Source organism: Pelmatolapia mariae, linkage group LG8, assembly GCF_036321145.2.
Source record: "Pelmatolapia mariae isolate MD_Pm_ZW linkage group LG8, Pm_UMD_F_2, whole genome shotgun sequence".
Lineage (NCBI taxonomy): Eukaryota > Metazoa > Chordata > Actinopteri > Cichliformes > Cichlidae > Pelmatolapia > Pelmatolapia mariae.
This window is the reverse complement of record NC_086234.1, coordinates 11,066,998-11,088,495: the sequence shown is the minus strand read 5'-3', so window position 1 is coordinate 11,088,495 and position 21,498 is coordinate 11,066,998. Positions and strand designations below refer to the sequence as shown.

Sequence of the window (21,498 nt, the reverse complement as noted above, 5' to 3'; positions counted from 1 at the left end):
GTACTGGATCACATTTAACGATTTTTATTCGATCATGGAAATACTTCATGTGTTACTGTTAAATGTCTTTTATATGGTTGAAGGAATACTTGACAGCAGGAACACAGTTCAATTTCAGCCAAATGAGCCAAGTGGACAGCTGAGTCATTTGTGGCAGAACAGGCCCAAAGATTTTTATAGAATAAAAAGGGGAGATGTTTTGACAGTTATATTCAGTTCACATTTACATTCATCAGACTTCCTTCCCGTTGTTTATCGCCGACTTATGGCATCATAGCTCGCGCCGCAAAGTCCTTTATGACACACAAAAGAAAGTTTTGCTATTCTTTGTTCCCCCCCTTTGCCTCATCTCACTTTTCTATAACGTCACATAAAACACCCCTGCCTCCCGACTGACTGCACCTTCCAGGTGCTGAACGCTGCTCTCACAGCACGGTTTTATGAGTCTGGGTTCTTGTTTTGGAATGACAGTAACGCATCTGCTTCACAGCCTTGTTACTGCTCAGCCAAGCAGCGAAAACCTGCAAGTTTAACACGGAGAGAGCCGCATTATGTTTGTAAAGATTTGACCTTGGAACATCTCAGTTCTTGGAAAGTGTTTTAGATTTGAACCCAGGGTAATGGCATTTGTTTAATGGGTAGAACTCCTCTGGGAGATAATGTCTACTGTTAGTAGGAACAGAATAGGCTTTGCCATTTTCTTTTATTGGAATCTGCTCTGTGATCTGCTTGTGTAAGCAAACTGTTTCTCAGATGGATAAACTGGTGGCAAAGGACAAGTCGCTGGAGTGACTCTCCTCTCGTATTGATTTCATTACCTCAAAGCTAAATCCTCAGGGGCCTTCTGTTTGATGTCCTTGTCCTTACATGCACACTATAGACAGGACTGTGGTCAATGGAAAATCCAGACCTAGTTTTTTTGCTTAGCCTTTACTGCCTGCTTGGTGGAAATGTAAATAGATTTATAGATTGTGTTATTTGTAATTTTACTGTGATTGTCTACTGTTGCAGTAAAATCTACTCTTTGCTTTCATTAGATAGAGTTCTGTTTTCCTTTTAATATTTCTTTGGATTTGGATGCTGATATCTCTAGAATTTGGCTACCAAATAACTGTACCTTTAACAACATCACATGATGTCATTAAAGGTACAGTGTATAAAATCTCACTACTAGATGTCAGCAGTTTGCAGTTTGCAGTCAACTTTCTTACCCTTCCTCAAGTCCTAGCTACGGTGGCTGCAGTAGTACAAACATGTTTCGGTCATCCAAGAAAGATCTTTGAAACTAAAATTTAGACTTTACACCATAACGGCCACGTGTTTCTACTACTGTGATTTTTAGGACACTCGAGCCTAACACCAGCTGTTGTCTGTTAAACTAAGATTCATCGCTCATCCAAGTGCTACATCCAGATGAAAGGAATCAACCTTTTGCGATTTACTTACCTGGATGATTGAGCATGCATCAGCGATTACATAAATGTTACAAAAGTAATTTATAAGGTGTGCATATGTGATTGGTCTCTAGCAACATACATAAAACTCGATTAGGCGGAACGACGATGTCCATCTCGGCCACTGTACTCAATATGATGGGGCAACATGGCAGCTTCTGCAAACCGATGCCCTCTCCTGTGTACTTTTAATGGTTTGATTCTAAATTTATGAGTATGTATTGGTTTGTTGGAAGACATAAGCACAAACCAATTTATGTATATGGTACTCTTTTTTTCTATTCAACAACCTCAGAGAACAACTTAACTTTACCTTGTGAGAAGAGACAAAGTGATAAAAAACAAATGTTAGCATAGATTGGAAGGAGCAGTGAAATGCAGTGAACTCTCACCGTACTTGAATATATTTACATAAATTGTGGATTTTTGTTTTAACATTTTAATGTAAATGTGCCTCACCTTGTGGTCATACCTTTGTCCAGAGAGGTCACTGATTCGATAGGGCCGGATATCTTACTGTGACTACTCTCAATGATTTTTCTCAGGTCAAATTGCTCTCACACTCTTGTCAGTCTGCTAATTGCCAAACATTTTGTTAGCATTATCTTGTGGGACAATTGTTTGATTCGTTTTTTTTCCTTTCATTGTAATCCTTATTTACTAAATTTGATCAAGTCTTTTGACAAAAGACCTGACCTGTTCTTAAACTACACATTACCATATAGCACACTGCATACTAATTTAGATTAGTAGTCACCTCTAAACCCTATATACAGTTTTACACATTGATTATTTTGATCACTTCATCCTTAATAACATTTGATTTTGAAACAAAGTGTCAGGGCATCTGTGGTGTGTTTCGAACAGACTGTGCATTGTGAGCTTTAAAGCTTCTTCCAGAAATCTGTCTGATTTTCTGTCTCTGCCTCAGGCTCACTGACCACCAACAGCTAATTGAAATCGTGGACTGTCTTCAACCGCATTTTTTTAAAAGCTGGTTTTAATCTTTAATAGCAAACAGTTTGGGGTCGCATTGCGTCAAAACATGGCAACACATTATTGGCCTTCGCTATCCCACTCGTGCTCTAGTTCATCTCCGAATCTGTCACACTGACCAGGCAATGGTCGGTAAGATCTCCTTCCTTTTCGGTGGATGATGCGTGTTTGGCAGTAGAGACGGGGCTTTCTTGTCAAAGAAAGTGGCCTTCATTCAGTGGGGTTCCCTATATAAATTAAATTGTCTGTTCAAGGAAGTGTATTGCTTTGATGTGAAAGTGCTTCCTCAAGCTTGTCTTAGCCGAATGCCATCTGAATGAATGAATTAACGGGTCACTTTCATGGCTGGCTGCCCAGGTTTTCTGCACATATTATTTGTACTTATCTACTGTCAAGTGTTTACCTGGACATCACCAAGCACCAAACCCGCTGCTGCTGCTGCAAAAAAAAAAAGCAAATGAAGTGTAAATGGCTTCAGCTGGCTCAACAACTTGTTTCCATTGGCTGACCCTCCTGCCTGCCACCTTGTTGGCCTGATGTCGGAGCCAAGCGGGTTGGCTGAATTGTGTAGCGGTGGCCAAGTACATTGTATGTGTCAGCTCTGCCTGCATTTGACAGACCAGTGTGAAAAGTGCTGCTGTCTTTGGTCCTCCTCTCTTCTTTTTCTATTCCATTTATGTATATTTAGTTTCAAGAACATGAATAATATATGTTTGTGATGAAAGAATCCATTATCTGTAAGTATAATATGAGTATAATAACAGAAACTTGTAATTGGACATTTTAAATATAGTTGACACAAAGCTAATTTCTGGATTTCTCTATCTTTTTGCGTTCCTTATAACCTGTTTTTCTCTTGTCAGGCACTACTGATGCCAGTCATCTTTTAATTTGAATTCTCCTCACAAAATCACCTCAGTGGAAATGTTTGAATCTCATCTGCAGCAACCCTTAATGCTTTCTCTGAGCGAGGAGGCAAATTGGGGAGAATTTAAACTGGAATCTTTTTTATGTGTCGTTGGTTGCGTTGCACTTTCCTTACAACCTCCGTGACTTAGCAGCCCAAATCACTTCTGCTTGCATAGGTGTCATTCTTATAAGATTAAATGGCATGGTGCCCATGCGAGGTTTCCTGTGTGCTGTTGTAATTTCCATCATAATGAGCCAGTAAAATCATATTGCATCAGGCTTGGAGCTAATAGAGAGGAGGAGGGAGTAATTTGGATCCCTGTTGGTCATCAACCCCTCGTTCTCATCTTTCTTTCCCTCTGCTATTGTGTCAGTTTTTCCTCCTTCAGAGACGTGTTGAGGCTCTTGGTACGACTCTATATACCGCTGTGCCATTTCCCCACTGGCTTAATTAAAGGCTTAAAACAATGCTCTGTTAATAGGGCAGCCCTTCAGAGCAAACATCAATTTTTGCTCCTCTGCTGTCAGGCGCTAAAGTGAGATGAATTATCAGGGAGATGCAAGCTAGAGAGCGGCGTATGATGGATCAGGCACTGCCCTCTAATCACCGCTTTTTCATTTCCTCTAAGAATCTGTTTCATTTGCCCATAAGACAGATATGGAGGCAGGGTTTGGGAAATCTCCAGCTCCTAGACTCAGTGATAGATATCACCTGTAAACTTTTTGTTGACTGTTGTTCAGACTGAGAAATTGTTTCAGTAGATAAATGAATTGAGATTGACGGCTCAGTTGGCGGCCATTAAATGACTGTTTCCATAAGTGTCATGAACAATTTGGTCTTGTCCTTCAGCTGCTTCATCATCTCCTGCAGTAGCTCAGTGAAGAGGCAAAAAGTTATGGTTCCTTTCAGTTTGAGGCCATGAGATTAATATTTCCTTTTATAGATTTAAAAAAAAATGCCTTGCTAGCATGCACAATGTCATATTTGGAGAGATTGATCAGTAATGATGGTGCTCTATTAGCGGCACCCAGCTCACTTAATGAGCTATCATTATGTTAAATTACATAAGAAAGATGGTTAACTTATAATTGGGTAGTATTTTAATTGGATGGGCTGCTTGTCTTTTAGATACTTTTGAGATATGTCGTCCTTTTGATCCGAGTGCTCTGTGATACCATTTGCGTTCTGGCTTTGGTTGTCTTTAATTTGTTCCTGATCATTTGACTGTAACGCAAATTATCCATCTCATTACTCTTTAAAAAAAATCAACAGTCAAAAAAAAATGTTATTTAGATATAATACGAAGTGCAGACCACTATAATTTCTTTTATCTGTTATCTTAGCATCAAACAGGCTTTGGATTGTGAGATTTGTTTTGCAAAAACCAGCTGATGTACAAACTTTTGACATTAACTTGTGTTGTGTTATGAATTTACTTTTGCTCTTCTGTTACTTCTTATACTTTTACATTTTTTTCACCAGAAATAGCAAATGCCAAACTGTTGTTTTTACATTTTTCATCCTGCTAATAGTTTTTTTTTCTGGCCTACACTGCTTCAAAGAGCTTTCAGCATAATTCGTGATTTTAAATCCTTTTGATTTCAATTTTCTTTAATATACAGAGTGTCATTTTACCCAGAATATTTATCACAAAAGAACTCCTTTTTATAAAGTGTTTAGTTCAAATATTTTCAGCCTTCGAGTTTGAATACAAACCCCACAAAACATGCCGGACGTGTCACATAATTAAAGTGACCCTGTAACTAAAATGCAAAAAGATATATTTCATCATTTCTAAACCTTTCAGTTTCTTTTCTCTTAAGTCTTGTTATTTTTTTTGTGGTTGTTGCTCTTCGTTTTGTTAGGCAAGCAGCCCAGTAAGTTGCATTTTCTATCACTTCCTCCTCTGCAACTGGCCTGTTTGGTGCTCCTCAGTGTGTCACATACCTTCTCCCCTCTGTAACAAAATCAGAAAAGATCGGCCCACTTCTTACCAGTGAGGGACACTTTTTTTTCTCTTTTCTTTTCTGAACCTTTCTTCTCTAACGCTGCTTTATTCGACTTACTTCCATTCTTTTTCTCCCCCTATATGAAATAAAAGAGTTGTCATGGTAACATTACTGGATTCATCCCAGTGATAAAAGTGAAGAGTTTGGTTGGTTGGCCTCTAGAGACCTCCTGGTTCCCTCCAAGCACACATCTCCATTGCTCGCATTACGCCTTAACAGCTGGTGTGACTCATGTTTCTGCCTCGCATCTAGATCTTAATTGCTGCACAGAGAGCCGTCTGTATTTCTTTTGCTGGGAGGGCCTCTCCCTGTGTACCACGGCAATTTGGAAATATGGTTGCAAGATTCCTCACCTGTATTTAATTTTCCATCAGGATTTGCCAGCTGATCCTAGCGCCTCCAGCAGAAATTGTATTTGTTTGGAAGCTTAAGATCCATTCATGAGCAACACATTACAAGAATAAAATCAATAGTAACATTGGCAGATATATGGCTGCGCTGTTGGCGGTCTTGATTGAATGTTGGTAGTGAGCTTGGGGGGGCTTATGCTACTGTATGCAGCCTTGGAGCCTTATGGCAGGTCCCACACTGAGGCTTGCAGCATGTACAAAGTTTGCTGAAGGCTCTTTATCTTGGGGATTCATTCACAGTTGAACATAAGAAAAAGAACAAATGCGGGATACCCTCCAGCTCATCCAACCATTTGAGTCTGCATGGGCTAGGGTGTTGCTGGAGCATGCATCAGTGACTACTGGCTGCTTTGAAGCTCCTGTGCCATTTATTAGCAAACTCTAATAAACAGTGTTGGGTTCATTAGTCAAAAAAACAAAAAACATTCAAGTCCTCATTTTTTTGAAGTAATGCATTACTTTGCATAGTTATTCTCTTTGGAAAGTAAAAACACTACTTTTTAGATTGCTTTTGTTTTACTCCACAGCATCATTCAATATCTGTTGTCAGGTAATTACCAGTTAATTTATGCATGTAGAGGAGGCTGACGTGTTTTTTTTAAATGACTGCTTGTTTGTAATTTGAACTGCAACAGCATTTTATTTGCAAAGGACTTTGTCATCAGTAAATGATTGGGTGGTCTCCCATAGCTATAGATAGCTCATGCAACCTTTGCACTACAACAGCACTTTAATAATTATTTGCGCTACATATACATATATTTATGTTTTATATTGCATGTTTTCCCATATTTTGTTCCCTTTCATTTATTTATAAGGAGTAGTTGCAGTCTTTTTATACTCAATGAAAAAATTCACTTCAATTTAATAAAGTCTAACCTTTTTACACTGCAGCTGGCAACGCTACCCTTATTTTGTTCTACAGCTTCAGTGAGCATTGTGTAGTAACACATGAACCAGCCTTTCACCTTGCTCCAGGTTCTGTTTAAGGTGGTGCTGCAGCTGACAGCAGGTCTCCAACAAGAACAAGGAGTACCAACTGCAATACATATAAAGTACTTACATAAGCATTAGGTAGTGTTTTTTTTTTCTTTTTTGCAGACTGTCCTTTTAATTTTGTCCCATATATCTTAACCTTTGTAATTTGGTCACTGAATTTTCAAACAGTTGTGCATTACAGATGCATATAATGTGTGATTACAATAAAATGTCTTTTTGTAATGTCTCACACTCAGTACTGCTGCTAAGCGTTTAAATGATCCTGCTGTTTTCTCAACTATACAATTAAACTTAAACTATAAGGACACTCTGAGAGAGAAATTCCTTAAGGCCAATTCTCTGATGAAAACACAGTGTATAACCATATATTCAAAATGTATAATGGGTTGTGCTTTTGTCAATACCCCACATCTCCACCAAGAAAAATGATCACCCCCTACTTTTCATAACCCAGACAAATATAACAGACACAAATGAACAAAACCACAACTTCCTTTCTGGAGGTAAAAAGGCCAGTATCATCTATAACTCAGTGTGTGGGAATATCCATCCATGTATCTACTCCCGAATATGATTGAGCAACAGCAACATTTTTTCCTCAGTTAGTAGCATATAAAGATAGAGACGGGCAAGAGAACCACTTCTTAGGCACTTCATACACTTTGTAGACTTTGTATGTACACTTGTCTATTTGGTACTTTCTAATCAGTCTTAGTCTGAATGTGCTCTTCAGTGCTGAAGAACTGAGACTAACTGAAACTTACATGCCCTCACAGATGAAGGAGTCTGGTCCTCTGTGTCTCAGAGAAATATTTCCATTTTAATATAACATGGTTTCTGTGAAGCGTTACAGAGAGGAGAAGTGAAACCGTCAACAGCATTGCATAGCGTTAAGGAAAGGCGAAGTAAACATGATGTTTGCATTTGAGGATTATTTTGGTGCCTTTGCATTATTATCTTAATGTTGTTAGCTATTATATGCATGAAAAAAAATGCTGACAAATGTAAATGCAGTACAATATATTATATGGATATTAAGGCAAACAATAACCATAAAATCCAAGTAAAGAGGGAAAAAAATCAGAATTGGTAAGACAGGTCAGGTGAGGTAAGAACAGGAGTTTGTGTGTGTGCGAGCATCCCTTCTGCTCAGCTGTGTTTTGGTAGGTCAGGCCTAATTAAAGCTCAAGGAGAAGTTTTCTAGCAAAGCCTTGTGAGGATTAACTGCCATGAAGCAGCAATGTTATATCAGTTGCTTTAGAGCTGCTCAACCATTCCTCGCTTCACTGAGGTAGTCAAATTAAAATCCCAATCAGGAGTTTGTTCACGTGATGATAGATTATGGAAACATGGTGACATGAATTGTAACCAAATTTCACTGCTGGTTCAGAAGGTCTTTGTGTGTCTCGTGGCCTTATTTTGAATTGTTCTTGAAATATGTTTCCTACAAGATTTTGCATTTAAATAAAGAATATGCACGAAAATGGTGCACTATAAGTCGTCTCATTTAGCCAGCGTTTTACTTTTTTTGCAGACTTTAGAGATAAAGAGTCACTCTTCCTGCTTGTGTATCTTAATGCTTATCAGACCGTATATTCATTAAGCTGGGTGTGCTTTCATGCTTTCTTTTCAGAGTAATTTTAATTACCTTCTCTTTTCATTTTTGATTAGCTGGTTGAGGTAAAACTGTGGGAACAATAAATCATTACAGTATGCTTTCATTCTTCAAAAGTATTTAAACAAATTATATAACTTTTTCTTTAGATTTTTTTTTAATTAGCCCCAAATCTTTTGTTAGATAACAACAAACATCTTCTCTTTGCCATTAGTGTCTTACTGGTTTTCTTTTGTTCTTGTATTGGTCTCTTGGTAGCTGATTATCCTTATCCTTTGTACAAATCTCTTGAGTAATCCATCTTTTTATGTGAATTTCTTGTGCAGTCTGTCAACTGTAAACAGTACGAACTCTAGCCGTTCATATCCACGCCTTTCCAGTCGTCTTCCACTTGTTTTTTTCAGTGTGTATCTGGCTTTGTCTATTCACATCAAAGGAATGACACTTGACTGGCAGCAGCAACCTCTTTTCACCTAGTCTTGCACACATTGCATCCACTTATCTCCTCTCTGCAGCACATATACACTGTACTAACCAGAGGCAGGATAATGCTCTGCAAATGAATGACGGCACTTTGGGGACCTCATGGGCATTATAATCAGTGGAGACAAAGAGCTGACGAGTGGAGGGCAGCGGGTTAATGAGATCACCCATGAGGTGAGGGTGCCTACCTTTTTAAACCTGGGAGGCCAAGCCTGCTTCAGTACTCTGATCCAATCCAGTCAGCTAGTCAGTGGCCATCAAAATCAAAGACAGACTCCTTCTGTCCCGATCCTTCAATTTAAACTTGATTGTGTATTGAATGCACTACTTTCTCTTCTCCAGGGAAGCTTCGTGGCCAGCATGACTGGCGTACTGAGGCAGATGGACGACTATCATTATGCTCATCTGATCAGCACCTTTGGCAAGATAAGGAGTGATGTGGTGGTAAGTACACTCTGTCAGTGTTTCTGTGTCTGCTGGATCTTAAGGCCACATTGTCATGTTATAACTTAAAATACTTGCCTGTGCTTCAGAATGATTTTGCTCTGTCTTATCTAGAAATCAAAAGTCAGATTAGAGCTTTTATAGAGGAAAAAAATACAATTTCTTTTGCAATAAAGTATGAAATTGAATTTTTCTTAGTCCTTGCACTTGGGCTGATACATGTATTGCACTTCCTCTTGGTGATAGTAGCTCCTGAGGGAAAATGATCACTTGTTGCAACCAACAAATTGTGGAGGAGGGATAAATCTCGCAGAGGTTATGGGTTTCAGCTCAGAATAATTCTGCCCTCAAAGCAGCCTTTCTCTCCTATCTCCTGCCAGATTAGCATTCAGTTACTCCACTCTGTTTGCTTTTGCTCTTTGGAGATTTTTTCATCGCAAGAACACGAATCTGAGTCAGGCGAAGCTTTATAAAACGCACACTGACAGATACGTTGGCATTGCTTGTAATTTGAAAAATCACTTTTTTTGTACTCGTGTGACTGAGCTGGCATGCACTGACATCCCGTTCTCTCTTAAAAGCACTATTTATTTTAATTGCATGTTTTGTTTTGTTTTTTATTGAGGCTTAAATGTAATATTTTCAGTGGATTTTAGAAGAAAATCCAGTTTGGGACTCCTTATCCAGTTCCCATAGCGGGGTAAGGAATCACTGTAATGAAGGTGAATCTTTCTGCAGGTTTATTGTACCTGAAGATGGTTCGGCTATGGGTCACTTATAGATCCTGATGCTGGCTGTAGCCCAGATGAGGATATCTTTTTGTTGTCTGGCCTCACTGAACATAACAATTGTAATCACAATTAATTTGGTAAGACGCATAAAAAAGGCACCAGATGGCAATAGTAAACATGCACAGGTGTGTAGTGCTGGTTATTCCTTCCGGAGAAGAAAGCTGTAACCTGAAACAAAAAGAAAGAATTTGCTGATGGTGCAAGTTAATAGGCTTATCAATATCACTGGCCCACCAATAAGGCACAGTGAAGCTAAACGTAATTACAGCCGTGTATTCCATTACATCAATATGTTCATTTGATGTATTTTTAAGGCTTGTACAACTATTTCAGCCCATGTTCTTTCTGCTGCAACCCTGGTGATGTTAAACTGTCATGCAAACAATAATTTTTAAAAAACAAAGAAACTATATAAAGCAGCAGTAGGAATTGCTTTTAAATTGATATTAACAGGCAGTACATAAAATAAGCAACAAATGAAGTTACGTAAACCCTAGAGACGGATGTGTGGGGAAGAAGATGAGCAGTTTGTTAAATACTTAAGCCTGTCTACAAGCCTAAATGCATTGAGTTTCTCCCATGTGATTGGCTTATATTTGGTGAACCCAATAATCTTAGTGGTGAGTGCATACTGAACTTTTACAGGGGTACAAAGACAAGAGACGATCTATTGCGTGATGCCTTTTAATTGTGACCTTTTTACATGTTTTAAGGGTTACAGTTAGGGAGTACAGACAGTGTAGATATGACTAATGCTATGTTTTAAATGGTAATGATCATTGTAGGTGTTACCCAGATATCTGATGAATATTAGTTGTGTAATATTAACAAAATACTGGATTATTAGTTTTGTGTGCTACCTGCAAAAGAGAAATACACGAGTCACCTTGACCTTTAAAACTAATCTAAAACCTGTTTCTGCCTGAAAGCCACGGACGACAAACCGTTCATTTCAGATTACTCTTATCTTAGAAGTGGGAAGAATAGCAGTTCTCATTTTGAAAACTTTCTCTCTTTTACAGGATTTCCTAATGGAAACATTTATCATGTTCAAAGATCTCATTGGAAAAAATGTCTACTCCTCGGACTGGATCATAATGAACATGATGCAAAATAAGTAAGTACGACACTGCTGGAAATGCATGCGCAAACACAAACCATAAACTATACTGCTTTCAACTCACTTCACTACGGTTGCTAAGGAACAGCAGTCGGAAGCTGGTATGAATATTTTCAAATGTTTTTCTCTTCATGCAAATATCGGCACAAGGCCTCAGCAGTGTAGCAATCAGATGAGCAGTCAGCGCAGCCGCAAACAATCACATGAATTATAGATGCTCTGGTATACGCTGCTAATCTCCAAACTTAGTCTCAGAATCTCTCTACTTTTTTGTGCTGTTCTGCAGCAGCCTTCTGGTTTATTGATGCAAACCTTTTTGAAATGCAATTTTACATTTTTAAAACAAAGTTAGATTGTGCTTTGCAGTTTAGTCAGTAGTGGGGTTTTTGTGTAGTTGTCAGTAAAGTTTAGAGTTCTTTGTATATTTTGGGGGATTTCTTAGTGATTTTTTTAAACAAGGAAAGTCAGTATAGCCAACTGTTAGGTTTTTCTTTTTTAATTTATATAAAATATTCACTTTTAAAAAACAAGACATATCAGAATGAGTTGCTGAGCTCTATTATACAGTGATACCAAAACAGCTGCCAGATGAAATGCTTGAATCTTTTTTCTTTTTTTTGACAAGAAGGAAAGAAAATTCTCCCTTCTCCACCATCATTCATGTATTATCATGATTGCTGGTTACATTCTACATTCAAATTTCCCATGGACAGTGAGAAAATAACCTATATAAAAGATTACTCTGCTAAATTTAGCATTATAATACTGTCTGAGTCCCAACTGACAGGGGAAACAAAAAGAAAAGAAACAAAAGGCGTAGTTAGAGAGATCATAGCCAATACAGATGTGCCAAAATCTGCCGTTCTCCTCGGATGGCTTCTTGATGCTGGCTTGAAAAGTAAGCTGATCCCCGTAGAGCCCCTTGGTGAAATCCTCACAGCAAAAATCAGCATGTTTACAGCCTGGTGCTTAAAGTGGTTTTGGACTCACTTTTTTTCCAACAAGATAATGCTTTTGTAATTCATCTACCTGTTGTAGCTTCAGAAAACAACCTTGAAAATCTTACACACCACATGCACAAAACGGGCCACCTACACAGTACATGTAGCTTCCCTCTGCTTTTGTGCTGATGTCAGTGGTAGAGGAAGTTTTGGAGCTCTGTAGGACTTAGCAACCCACCTCTGTCATTTTATATAATCTGAGGGACCAAAGATCAAGGTAATCCAATACTGATTTTCAGTCTTGTCCCTTGTGTGCAGAGATTTTTCCAGATTTCCTGAAATCATTTTGATGACATTATTAGTTTTATTTGTGGATGTTGAGATACTTCATGTCAATGGTACATCATTAAACATGAAACTGAAATTGTTGCAAAATTTGTAGATGTAGTTTTTTGCAGATTGGTGAACCTCTGCCCATCTTCACTTCTGTTAAAATCTGCTTCTCCAAGATCTGCTTTTTATACCCAGTCATCTCACTGACCTCTTGCCAATTAACCTAATTAGCTGAAAAATCTTCCTCCATCTGTTTCTTTTACTTTTCCAGCCTTTTGGTGCCCCCATCCCAATGTTTTTGAGATGTGTTGGTGTCATTAAACTCCAAATGAGCTCATATTTTTCATGAAATAGTAAAATGCCTCACTTTAAACATTCAACATGTTTTCTATCTTATGCGATCATTGCATTCTGTTTATATTAACATATATTAATATTTTACACAGCATCCCAACTGTTTTAAAAATTGTGTTTGTATTTTCTTCCGCAATGCCATCAAAAATACCAGTTTTTAAAAGCATTTAAGGTAACATGCATCTCACACAAACAGAATTGTATAGCAAGGCTTCGAGCTTAATCCTTTTGGGCACCTTGAAAGTGGCCATTTATGGCAGGTGCAGAGCTCATAGCAGCAACCTCTAGGTTACTGTGAGCAGTTTTCACCCCCTGCCCAATCTTTCTAAAACCATTCCAACATCATTGCCAGCGAGGACATTTGACTAGAGATTGCATTGCTTTTCAATTTAGATTCTTGTGCTTTCATTAGTCCGTAGGATTGCTGCAAGCCAGATTCCTTTTGGAATTCAGAACAGACATTGTCTGCCACCTGAGTCACATTGCTGAAGTCTTTGGCATAGCTTCATGAGCGTGTTCCCCGGTATCCTGCAGATGTGAAAATCACATCTGTTCTGCTTTAACCTGAGCAAAAATACCAGGGAATAACTCGGTGCTGACCCTACTGAGCAACACACAAAACACACCAGCAGTTGACGCCATCGTGTGTTGGTCTCACAAGCTTATTCAAACACGCCATACCCATTGTGATCCTTTACTTTTCGAAGCAGCTTTGGGGGTGTGAGGAGCTTCACTGAGCAATTTAATCTAAGATGACACTTTGTAGCACGCGTTTAATTTTTGATTCGCACTCACTCTCCTGCCTCAGCAGAATCTTACCCAACAAGCTTTTGCCTGTTAGCAAATAGCTGGAAAGAGATTAATTCTGAATACTAGTTTATGCATTCAGCCACTTGCTGGAGTTAAATTGCTGTTCAGCTCAATGAAAAATAAGCTTGTCAATGTCTGGCTGATCTCACAGTCTTTATACTTGAGTCTGTTTGAATACTGCAGGTGTTGGCTTTGCTGCAAATTAGAAAAACTCTTTTATTTGTCGCCATCCTCCAGAATGTGTTTGATCAATGTTTTTTTCCTGCTCCTCACAGTGAGAACCCAAGGTGACATAAGAGAGCTGTAAATGTTTTACATTAACAATCTAACAGAAAAGGGAGTATTTGGTATACCTTATGTGCCCTACAGGATTAAAGACAGACTAAATTCATAACATCCTCTATAAACTTTGAAGGCTCATATCTTTATCTCGATCTTGGTTCTGAAGTTAATTTGTGTGTTTTTAACAAATAAACTTGGAGATTTCAGTCCTGGTGGATTCAAACTTTTGTTACTGGGGTTAATTATAGTTTAATAGTGCAGGTCAGACAGTTTAGCAAAACAAGCCACGATCACATTCATTCATAACTAGCCGTTTTCAGTCATTCTGCAAACTGTGATCTGAATTATGCTGCACACGGCATGAGTCTGCCAACAATAGGAATACAATTGGTAGCTCACAGTTCTTCATCAGCTCACAGTGGCTAGTGGCTGCTGGGTCTTGTTCCATAAGCCCATTACCCCACAGTATCTAAAACTTATCCACATTTGAAAAATGCAGAAAATTACCATTCATTGTTTGGATGACACCTTTTGATGAACAAAAAGAGACCATCTGTGTTCACTATAGGCAGAGGTAGTGGCTTATAGCACCAAGCCTTCGGAACACTCATTTGATCCCTTTCTAGTGGTTTCCACCAACATTTACAACTTAATGTGACCTCAGTGACCATGAACTTGCATTGACAGCTAAACCATAACCACCTGCTTTACAGGGGTTTCACAGTTTGGCCCTGTGGACAGTAATGACCCATGCCTTTTTTTTCACACTGTGGCTCATTTGATGACTTACATGAGTAATAGTGGGTCAGCAACTCTAAGGAAAAACTTCCAAGAGGACAGGAGGGGTAGGGGTTAAATGGAATTTCTAAGAGAAGCCATTTTAAGCCAGAAGATCTCACAGAAAACCCCTTTTTTTAACCCAAAAACCCAAGTATCATTGTCAGATTGGTTTTGTTAACACAACAATAATTTGACGTTGCCTTTTATTTATCAGTCGACATGAAACAACTTTCCAGTTCAGCAGAACTCATTTATTTTATGTCCTTATAGCTGTCTGTTGGTCTCCACCAACCTCTCAACAAAGAAAGTCTTCCTCTTCAGCTTTATTCACTAGTTCATTTTTAACTCTGTCAGTCTGCTACTTTGGCAGGTTATGTGCAGTGGGTCTATTAGAACTTTTTGTCTGAAAAAGCTTCCTGCTGCTTCTGGGAATGATTAATGATAAAGGTGATATTAAAATATGCAGTGAATGTGTCATAACTTCAGAACAATTACCTTGTGATATTTGAGCTTTTTAGTCCTGAGGGCAACTGAAGATTATGGTGATATCTATCCATAGGTTCGCTATGAATAAAATAAGGAATAAAGTGCTTCAATTTGCCATTCATATTAAAATCTTGGCAGTAGACCTTTAAAATAATTACTTTATTGCTGTTTTGTCAAGTGCTTGAAAATGTGTGCAAAACTCTCGAGCCACCCCTCATTTTTTGTGTTTTGTTTCTAAGGACCCTGACTTTCCTGTCATTAAGCAGTAGATCTCCTGGCTTTCTGAATGTCTTTTTCCAATTTTGTCTATGGATGTTGGTGTGCAGTATGTCCTTTAAAAAAGTAAAGGAAGCTGGACAACTCGATGGCAAAAGTGGCAAGTCCGAAAAAACTATCTACAGCAGAAAAATAAAGGTGGTCATACCAAAAATTAACTTTTAAGTTCTTTATAAATAGAAAAAAAATTAGGTGGCTCAAGACTTTCATACAATATATACCGCTGACTCAGTGTGTGGTTCCTGAGCAGTTTGCACATGCCGCATTCAGCATGTGGCTCACCAGCACCAGCAGACAGCTCTTTCTTCTCCACACATCGTGATAGCACCACTAATGAGATGAGAATCACGTCCAGAACAATGTGCACTGGCAATGTTTTTTTCAGCTGTAAGACACAGCACTTGAACAGCTGTGAATGTTGCAGCAACCAGAAGACTTGATTGAGAACAGATTGAGTAAAAATTGTTGATCAGCTGTAATTACCGCAAAAAAGCTCTCTAAACACTCTAAACTCTCTAATTACTGCAACAACAAAAACATATTTAACAAATTGGGTGATATATTTTTCAGAGCCATGGCTAAATCAACAGATATATATATATATATATATATATATATATATTTACATTTTTAAAAGGCATTGTATATAGATGTAACCAAACTGTCATCCTGTATTTTTGCAACGCACAATTGAATATATGATATACCCTTCATAGCTCAGAGGCCTACTTCCATCATCTTTTAATGCTGTGATTTGAATTAACATTAGATGGACTTCTCAAAAGTTAATTCCACAAAATAACACCAACGATTTGTGGCGTTGTGTTAATTGTGACTAAGAATAGTACTTTGAGATGAATGGGTTTTTAGAGAGGCTTGCAAGGCAGATGAAAAGATGAAAGCCTCAACAAGTTAAAGAAGCAGCTCTTTAACTCTAACCTACTCCATCACACAGACTCATTAGGATCGGGTTTCTGGAGCTGGATGGTTGCCATTTGGAGTTGACTAATGACTAAAGACTAATCCTAGTCCTTGAGGGCAGGTCTATGGGAAGAAGGATGAAGGGCTTTAAAAAGACTGAAACTGATGTTGTTGTCGCCTTTGTCCCCATGTATAAATCAGCACTGACCAAATAAAATAGCAGTTCTTGTGGTTTTGAGGGTATCTGATTTGAAATCTTCTTGTTGTAAAGACAGTTTTATTTAACGAATGCTATTTGAAAACCTCTGAATTGATTGTGGTCTGGTTGCAGAGAAATTTTGGGATTCTTTTAAAACTTCCCTTAGTCAGTTTCAGCAGTTGTTGAAATTTTTGTTAGCCTTGAAATGAGGATGCTGTTTCGGTCTTAAAGACAAAGCTCACACCTGTCACTGTCTTTATTTTTCCAATTGACTATACTGTGCAAAAGTCTTGAGCCATCCCTTGTTTCTTTACATTTTGCTTTCACAGAGCCACATTTTCTTGAAAATGTTTAAGTGGTCTTGAGCACAGTAATCTCTTTATAATCTCCACTGTTTTGGTCATTTTAGTTAATAGTATAATGCAATTTCAAAGGAGATTTATTACAAAGTAAAAGAAGTTGGTGAATAAATCCTCCTGTGTATGTCGTTACATAGATGTTTTATACCAGACCTTCCAAACACCCTGTCCACACTCTTTTTCACAGCATTAGTGTTGTCAGCTGAAAAGAAAGGTCTGACCTTTCCATAGCTTTCAAACCATGCCCCTTTGTTAAATCTGTGGACGTTACGCAGTCACTCTCCGATGTTTGGTTTTTGTCTGCTTCTTTATTCGCAGTTTAGAATTAATGACATCTACACAGAATCTGTTGCAGTGTCATTACATATGGTTTTATGATATAGCGTTGCCTGATATACTGCATAATGTTGTACTGCTCTATGCGTACCTACACTCAAGTGCTGGTTAAAAGCTGTAAGGTGATCTTACATCTTGATATACACGCAAGGATTTATTATTTACATGTCAGGCACACCACTCTCACACATCAGTCAGAGTACATTATTTGAAGTTTGTGCTGATGTCTGGCACTCTGTGTGTATCAGCCTTTGCCCAGGCCAGTTTTCTGCCCATGGATTGCAGTATACCATACCTGAGTGAAAGCACACATTACGTCAGTTAGCCTTTAAATATTGCCCCCTAAAGAGAGATGACACCCACTGTTATTTCTCTCAACCTGATTATATCTAAGTCATTATCAAAAACCAGCAGGGCATCTTTTTGTGTAGGAACAGTCCATCAGCTACAAAAACTACAATGTGAAAATACTCCATTAGAAATTACAATTATATTTGAAAATAATATAATAATAGTTCTGCTATATTGATCAAAAGGTATTACCTTGCTATTTAGAGTGCACGTGGGCTTTAAATAGAAATTAAATACTGTAACAATGGTTAAATGTTATCTTACAGTGACAGGCTGGCTATCTCTGCACACTGTTATTTCTTTAAGATACATGTTTGGTTGTGCTGCAGGAAAAAGGTAGTTAATGTGTGCAGGAAGGGGAGGGGGGTCCTTTTTTTTGTGTGACTGTACGGGGCTGAAGTGAGGTGTTGCACGAGAGCACTCTCCCCGGAGTTAACGGCCCGTTTGCCTGTGTTACCGAATAAACGGACAAACTGAGATCAAAACGTCTGGTTCTTGAGAACATTACAATACTTTGTACAATAGTTTGTACAGTGCATTGCTTTTTCACATCAGGTTTGTAGATGACTGTGTGACTTATTATTTACTTTTATTGTCAGACAAGAAAAATTACTTTTTCTCTGTTGTGTATAATGTAAGTATTGCTTAGTACTCTATGGCAGATGCTTCACTGGAGACATTGTGAATATGTTGCAACTCATCTATGTCTTTCCTCTCAGAACATAACTGACATGTTTGTAGTACACCCGACGACTGCTCCTTTCGCACAATTACTTCTGTCTTTAGATCAACAATATGTCAAACTTAATAGCCTCATTTAATGATGTGTATTTATTTTGGCATTCAAACGAGCACTGATGCACACTGCACTCAGCATCAATTAAAAGTGTACCCATAGCATGAATGCCCATCTGCTAACATGCCCAGGCCCTATGTCATCTTTAAAACACTGATTCATACGCTTATGGAACATACATTTCAGATTAGTCAGTATTTTATACTGAGTGAAACATTGTGGCCTGAGAAGCATTTAAGGTTTCATCTAATTTTCTTTATCTATACAGGCATATCATTAGTTTTTAAATCATAAAATAACCCAAAATGTTGAAAAAGTTTGCTTTTTAAAATCCGTTATAATTGTTTCATGACTCATTTGAGAAATTTAACTGTGCCTCATTATCTCATCATTGCTCAACATGAACTTTGCCAACACTGCCTGACCCCAGTTCACAAAGTTTCTGTGCTCACCAGTGTCTGGAGTTCTGTTGAGTCCTGCTTGTATTACCTCATTAGTAATCTGTTCACCTCCTCGCAAAATTTTCCCCCGGATGAAAGGCAGCGCGTGCTGTCGTTGTTATATCTCAGGTCTCTGTGTTTATAGGCTGCTGCATGGTTGATTGCTACAACGCTAACATCATACTGCCTGGTGCTGCAGAGTCAAAGGGACTGCAGCTTTTTATCACATTATTTGCATAACAGACAGGCCCTCACTGGCCTGCGAGTTCATCCAGACAGATCTTTAAACACTGAGTTTTTTTATCTAATAGCACCATGAGGGCCATATTTCAGTTTATCACACTAAACTAAAGCTGCTTTCACACATAAACTGCACCCCTGAACTTTTCTCAACAGTAACCTGGCAGCGCTGTATGTGAGAACACAAATATCTCCCTCCATCAGATCAAACATTTACTTAGTCTGTACTCTGTGCTTAGTGCACCAGTTTCTTAATACAGTCCTTGTGACATATGTATGAATAGCACATGTAATTGTGCTGTCAATTCAAAGCACAGTGCTTTTCATTCATAAATAAATGACTAAAATAAAGTTGTAAGGAGGCTTTTATTTTTTTCTGGAGGTCAGAGGATGATTTCAGTTCAGCTCACAGACACTGTGCTTTCTAATTTCTTTAAAGGAAGTCTTTAGGAATAGTTCCCCAGGCTTCAATGATGCCATCCAAGGGCGTCGATTTGGCATGGATGGAAGGGACATGTCCCCACCAATATCCAGCGATTACTGAATTGTCCCCACCAATAATTTGATCTCTTTGAGTAAAGAAAAACAAGCCCGATAGAAAGAAACAAACGATCTGTCAGCGTCTCATTCACCCAGCGGTGCAGAAAGAGTTAAATTACGTTCTCTACTGGAGTCCTACCTCATGTGACAAATATGGCCAATGTGATTGGCTGTGCCTTTCAGGGAGCTCTGTTTAGTTTTAGCAGCGGCAAGCCTGCGCTGCGAGGAGGAGAGGAGGACGGTAGTAAAAAGGAAGAACCTGGATATAAGAAAGTATTTTTCAAAGAAACCTGTAAGTCACTTAAAGTCAAGTTCACTCATAAAATGTGTCCGTCATAATAACGTTACAGGCAATACCAGGCCATACATGCCAACCCTCCCGATTTTCCCGGGAGAATCCCGAATTTCAGTGCCCCTCCCGAAAATCTCCCGGAGCCACCATTCTCCCCAATTTCTCCTGATTTTCCACCCGGACAACAAATTTGAAAAACCATATCCTAGATTGGCCCAGCCAATTCCAGTTTCCAACAATAGCTGCTACTACTGCAGCTACTTAGTATTAATATTACTCTTATTACTCTTTCCGGGTCGCGAAATAAACTTTTAACATATTTTCAGGCGAGATTGTAGGTGTGTAAACTTCAAATAACTTAAACATGTTATTGTTTGGCCTTTTTCAGTGTTTTATTTGTTCGTGAGTAAATCGGTTTGGCTGAGATTAATGTTATTAGATTAGATTAGATTAAATACAACTTTATTAATCCCTCGGGAGGGTTCCTCTGGGATTTTCACACAGCTGAATAAATGTCAAACAGAAAATTGATTAAACAGAAGTGTGAGATGGTCGAGAATCTACGCAAGCGTCCGGTTATATTTTATTTTATTTAGACAGAGCAGACGGCAGAGGTGACGTAATTATGAAGGCTAGACCCCCCCAACTTCACAGTCGCTCATTTCCGGTCTACCCGGCTTTCGGAGGACCCGGCCCACTTAGACCGCGAAGGCCGGGTCCTCAGGTGGACGCAGCCTCTGAATTTGGACACCCCCGCCCGGTGACATTTAACTTATTTTTTTCCGATAAGTAAACACTGTAGAAACCCCTTTGAATGTCTCCCTAATTCTGAGGTCTCAAGGTTGGCAAGTATGTGCTAGGCTTTGGCCCACATCAGTCTAAAACTGTATGTAACCATGAAAAAAGTGTTGCCATGTCCACCAGGACAGTATAGTATAGACAGTAGTATAGACTCCTTCACATAGTGGACATTGAGTTGTTGTGTGGGGCACCAGAAGTTCATGTCTGTTGCTGTAACAGTAGTTCATGTTTAGAATAAAAATTCCCAGCTCACTGATTTGATCGGGACAATAGTGCCTAAAATGTTGCATAATTTTGCTGACAGATCTTGTACTTTGTGGTAATCTTAGATGAGTAGTTTTATGGACAAAAACCAGCAGGTCATTCAGTGTTCCCTTAGTGCTAATGTGTAAGAGATGTTGGTGTACTATAACTGAAGTAATGTTGTTAGGTCCTTAAAGTCATATTCTTTTATTGTCATGACTGTATTCGAAGCTTTTTTTTATTTTTGTATACCTGATTTATATGGCTGAAGTAAACTAAAGTCTAAAATCAGTCATTTGTTTAATAGTAATTTCACATTATATAATTCACATATAAAACTATGAATTGTAATTTTAAATGTTTTTAAAGCATGTAGAATAGCATATGTAGGCAAGTATATTTCTCCTTTTTTTTATCAAGAAGCAAAGACAAAAAGGAAAAAAAAAGAAACAGCGCAGGGTTCGGTGGTTGAATCATCCGTCCCCAC

The 21,498-nt window shown here is 38.5% G+C and overlaps 1 protein-coding gene across 2 annotated transcripts in view; it reads left to right on the top strand.

Moving 5' to 3' along the window:
* Positions 1-21,498, top strand: part of dock1 (dedicator of cytokinesis 1) — a 191,301-nt gene that overhangs the window by 117,917 nt on the left and 51,886 nt on the right. For both annotated transcript variants that reach the window (XM_063482824.1, XM_063482823.1), the window contains exons 28-29: positions 9,219-9,320; positions 11,134-11,228. In XM_063482824.1, the coding sequence (XP_063338894.1) occupies positions 9,219-9,320; positions 11,134-11,228 (197 nt within the window). The remainder of the gene's footprint in view (positions 1-9,218; positions 9,321-11,133; positions 11,229-21,498) is intronic.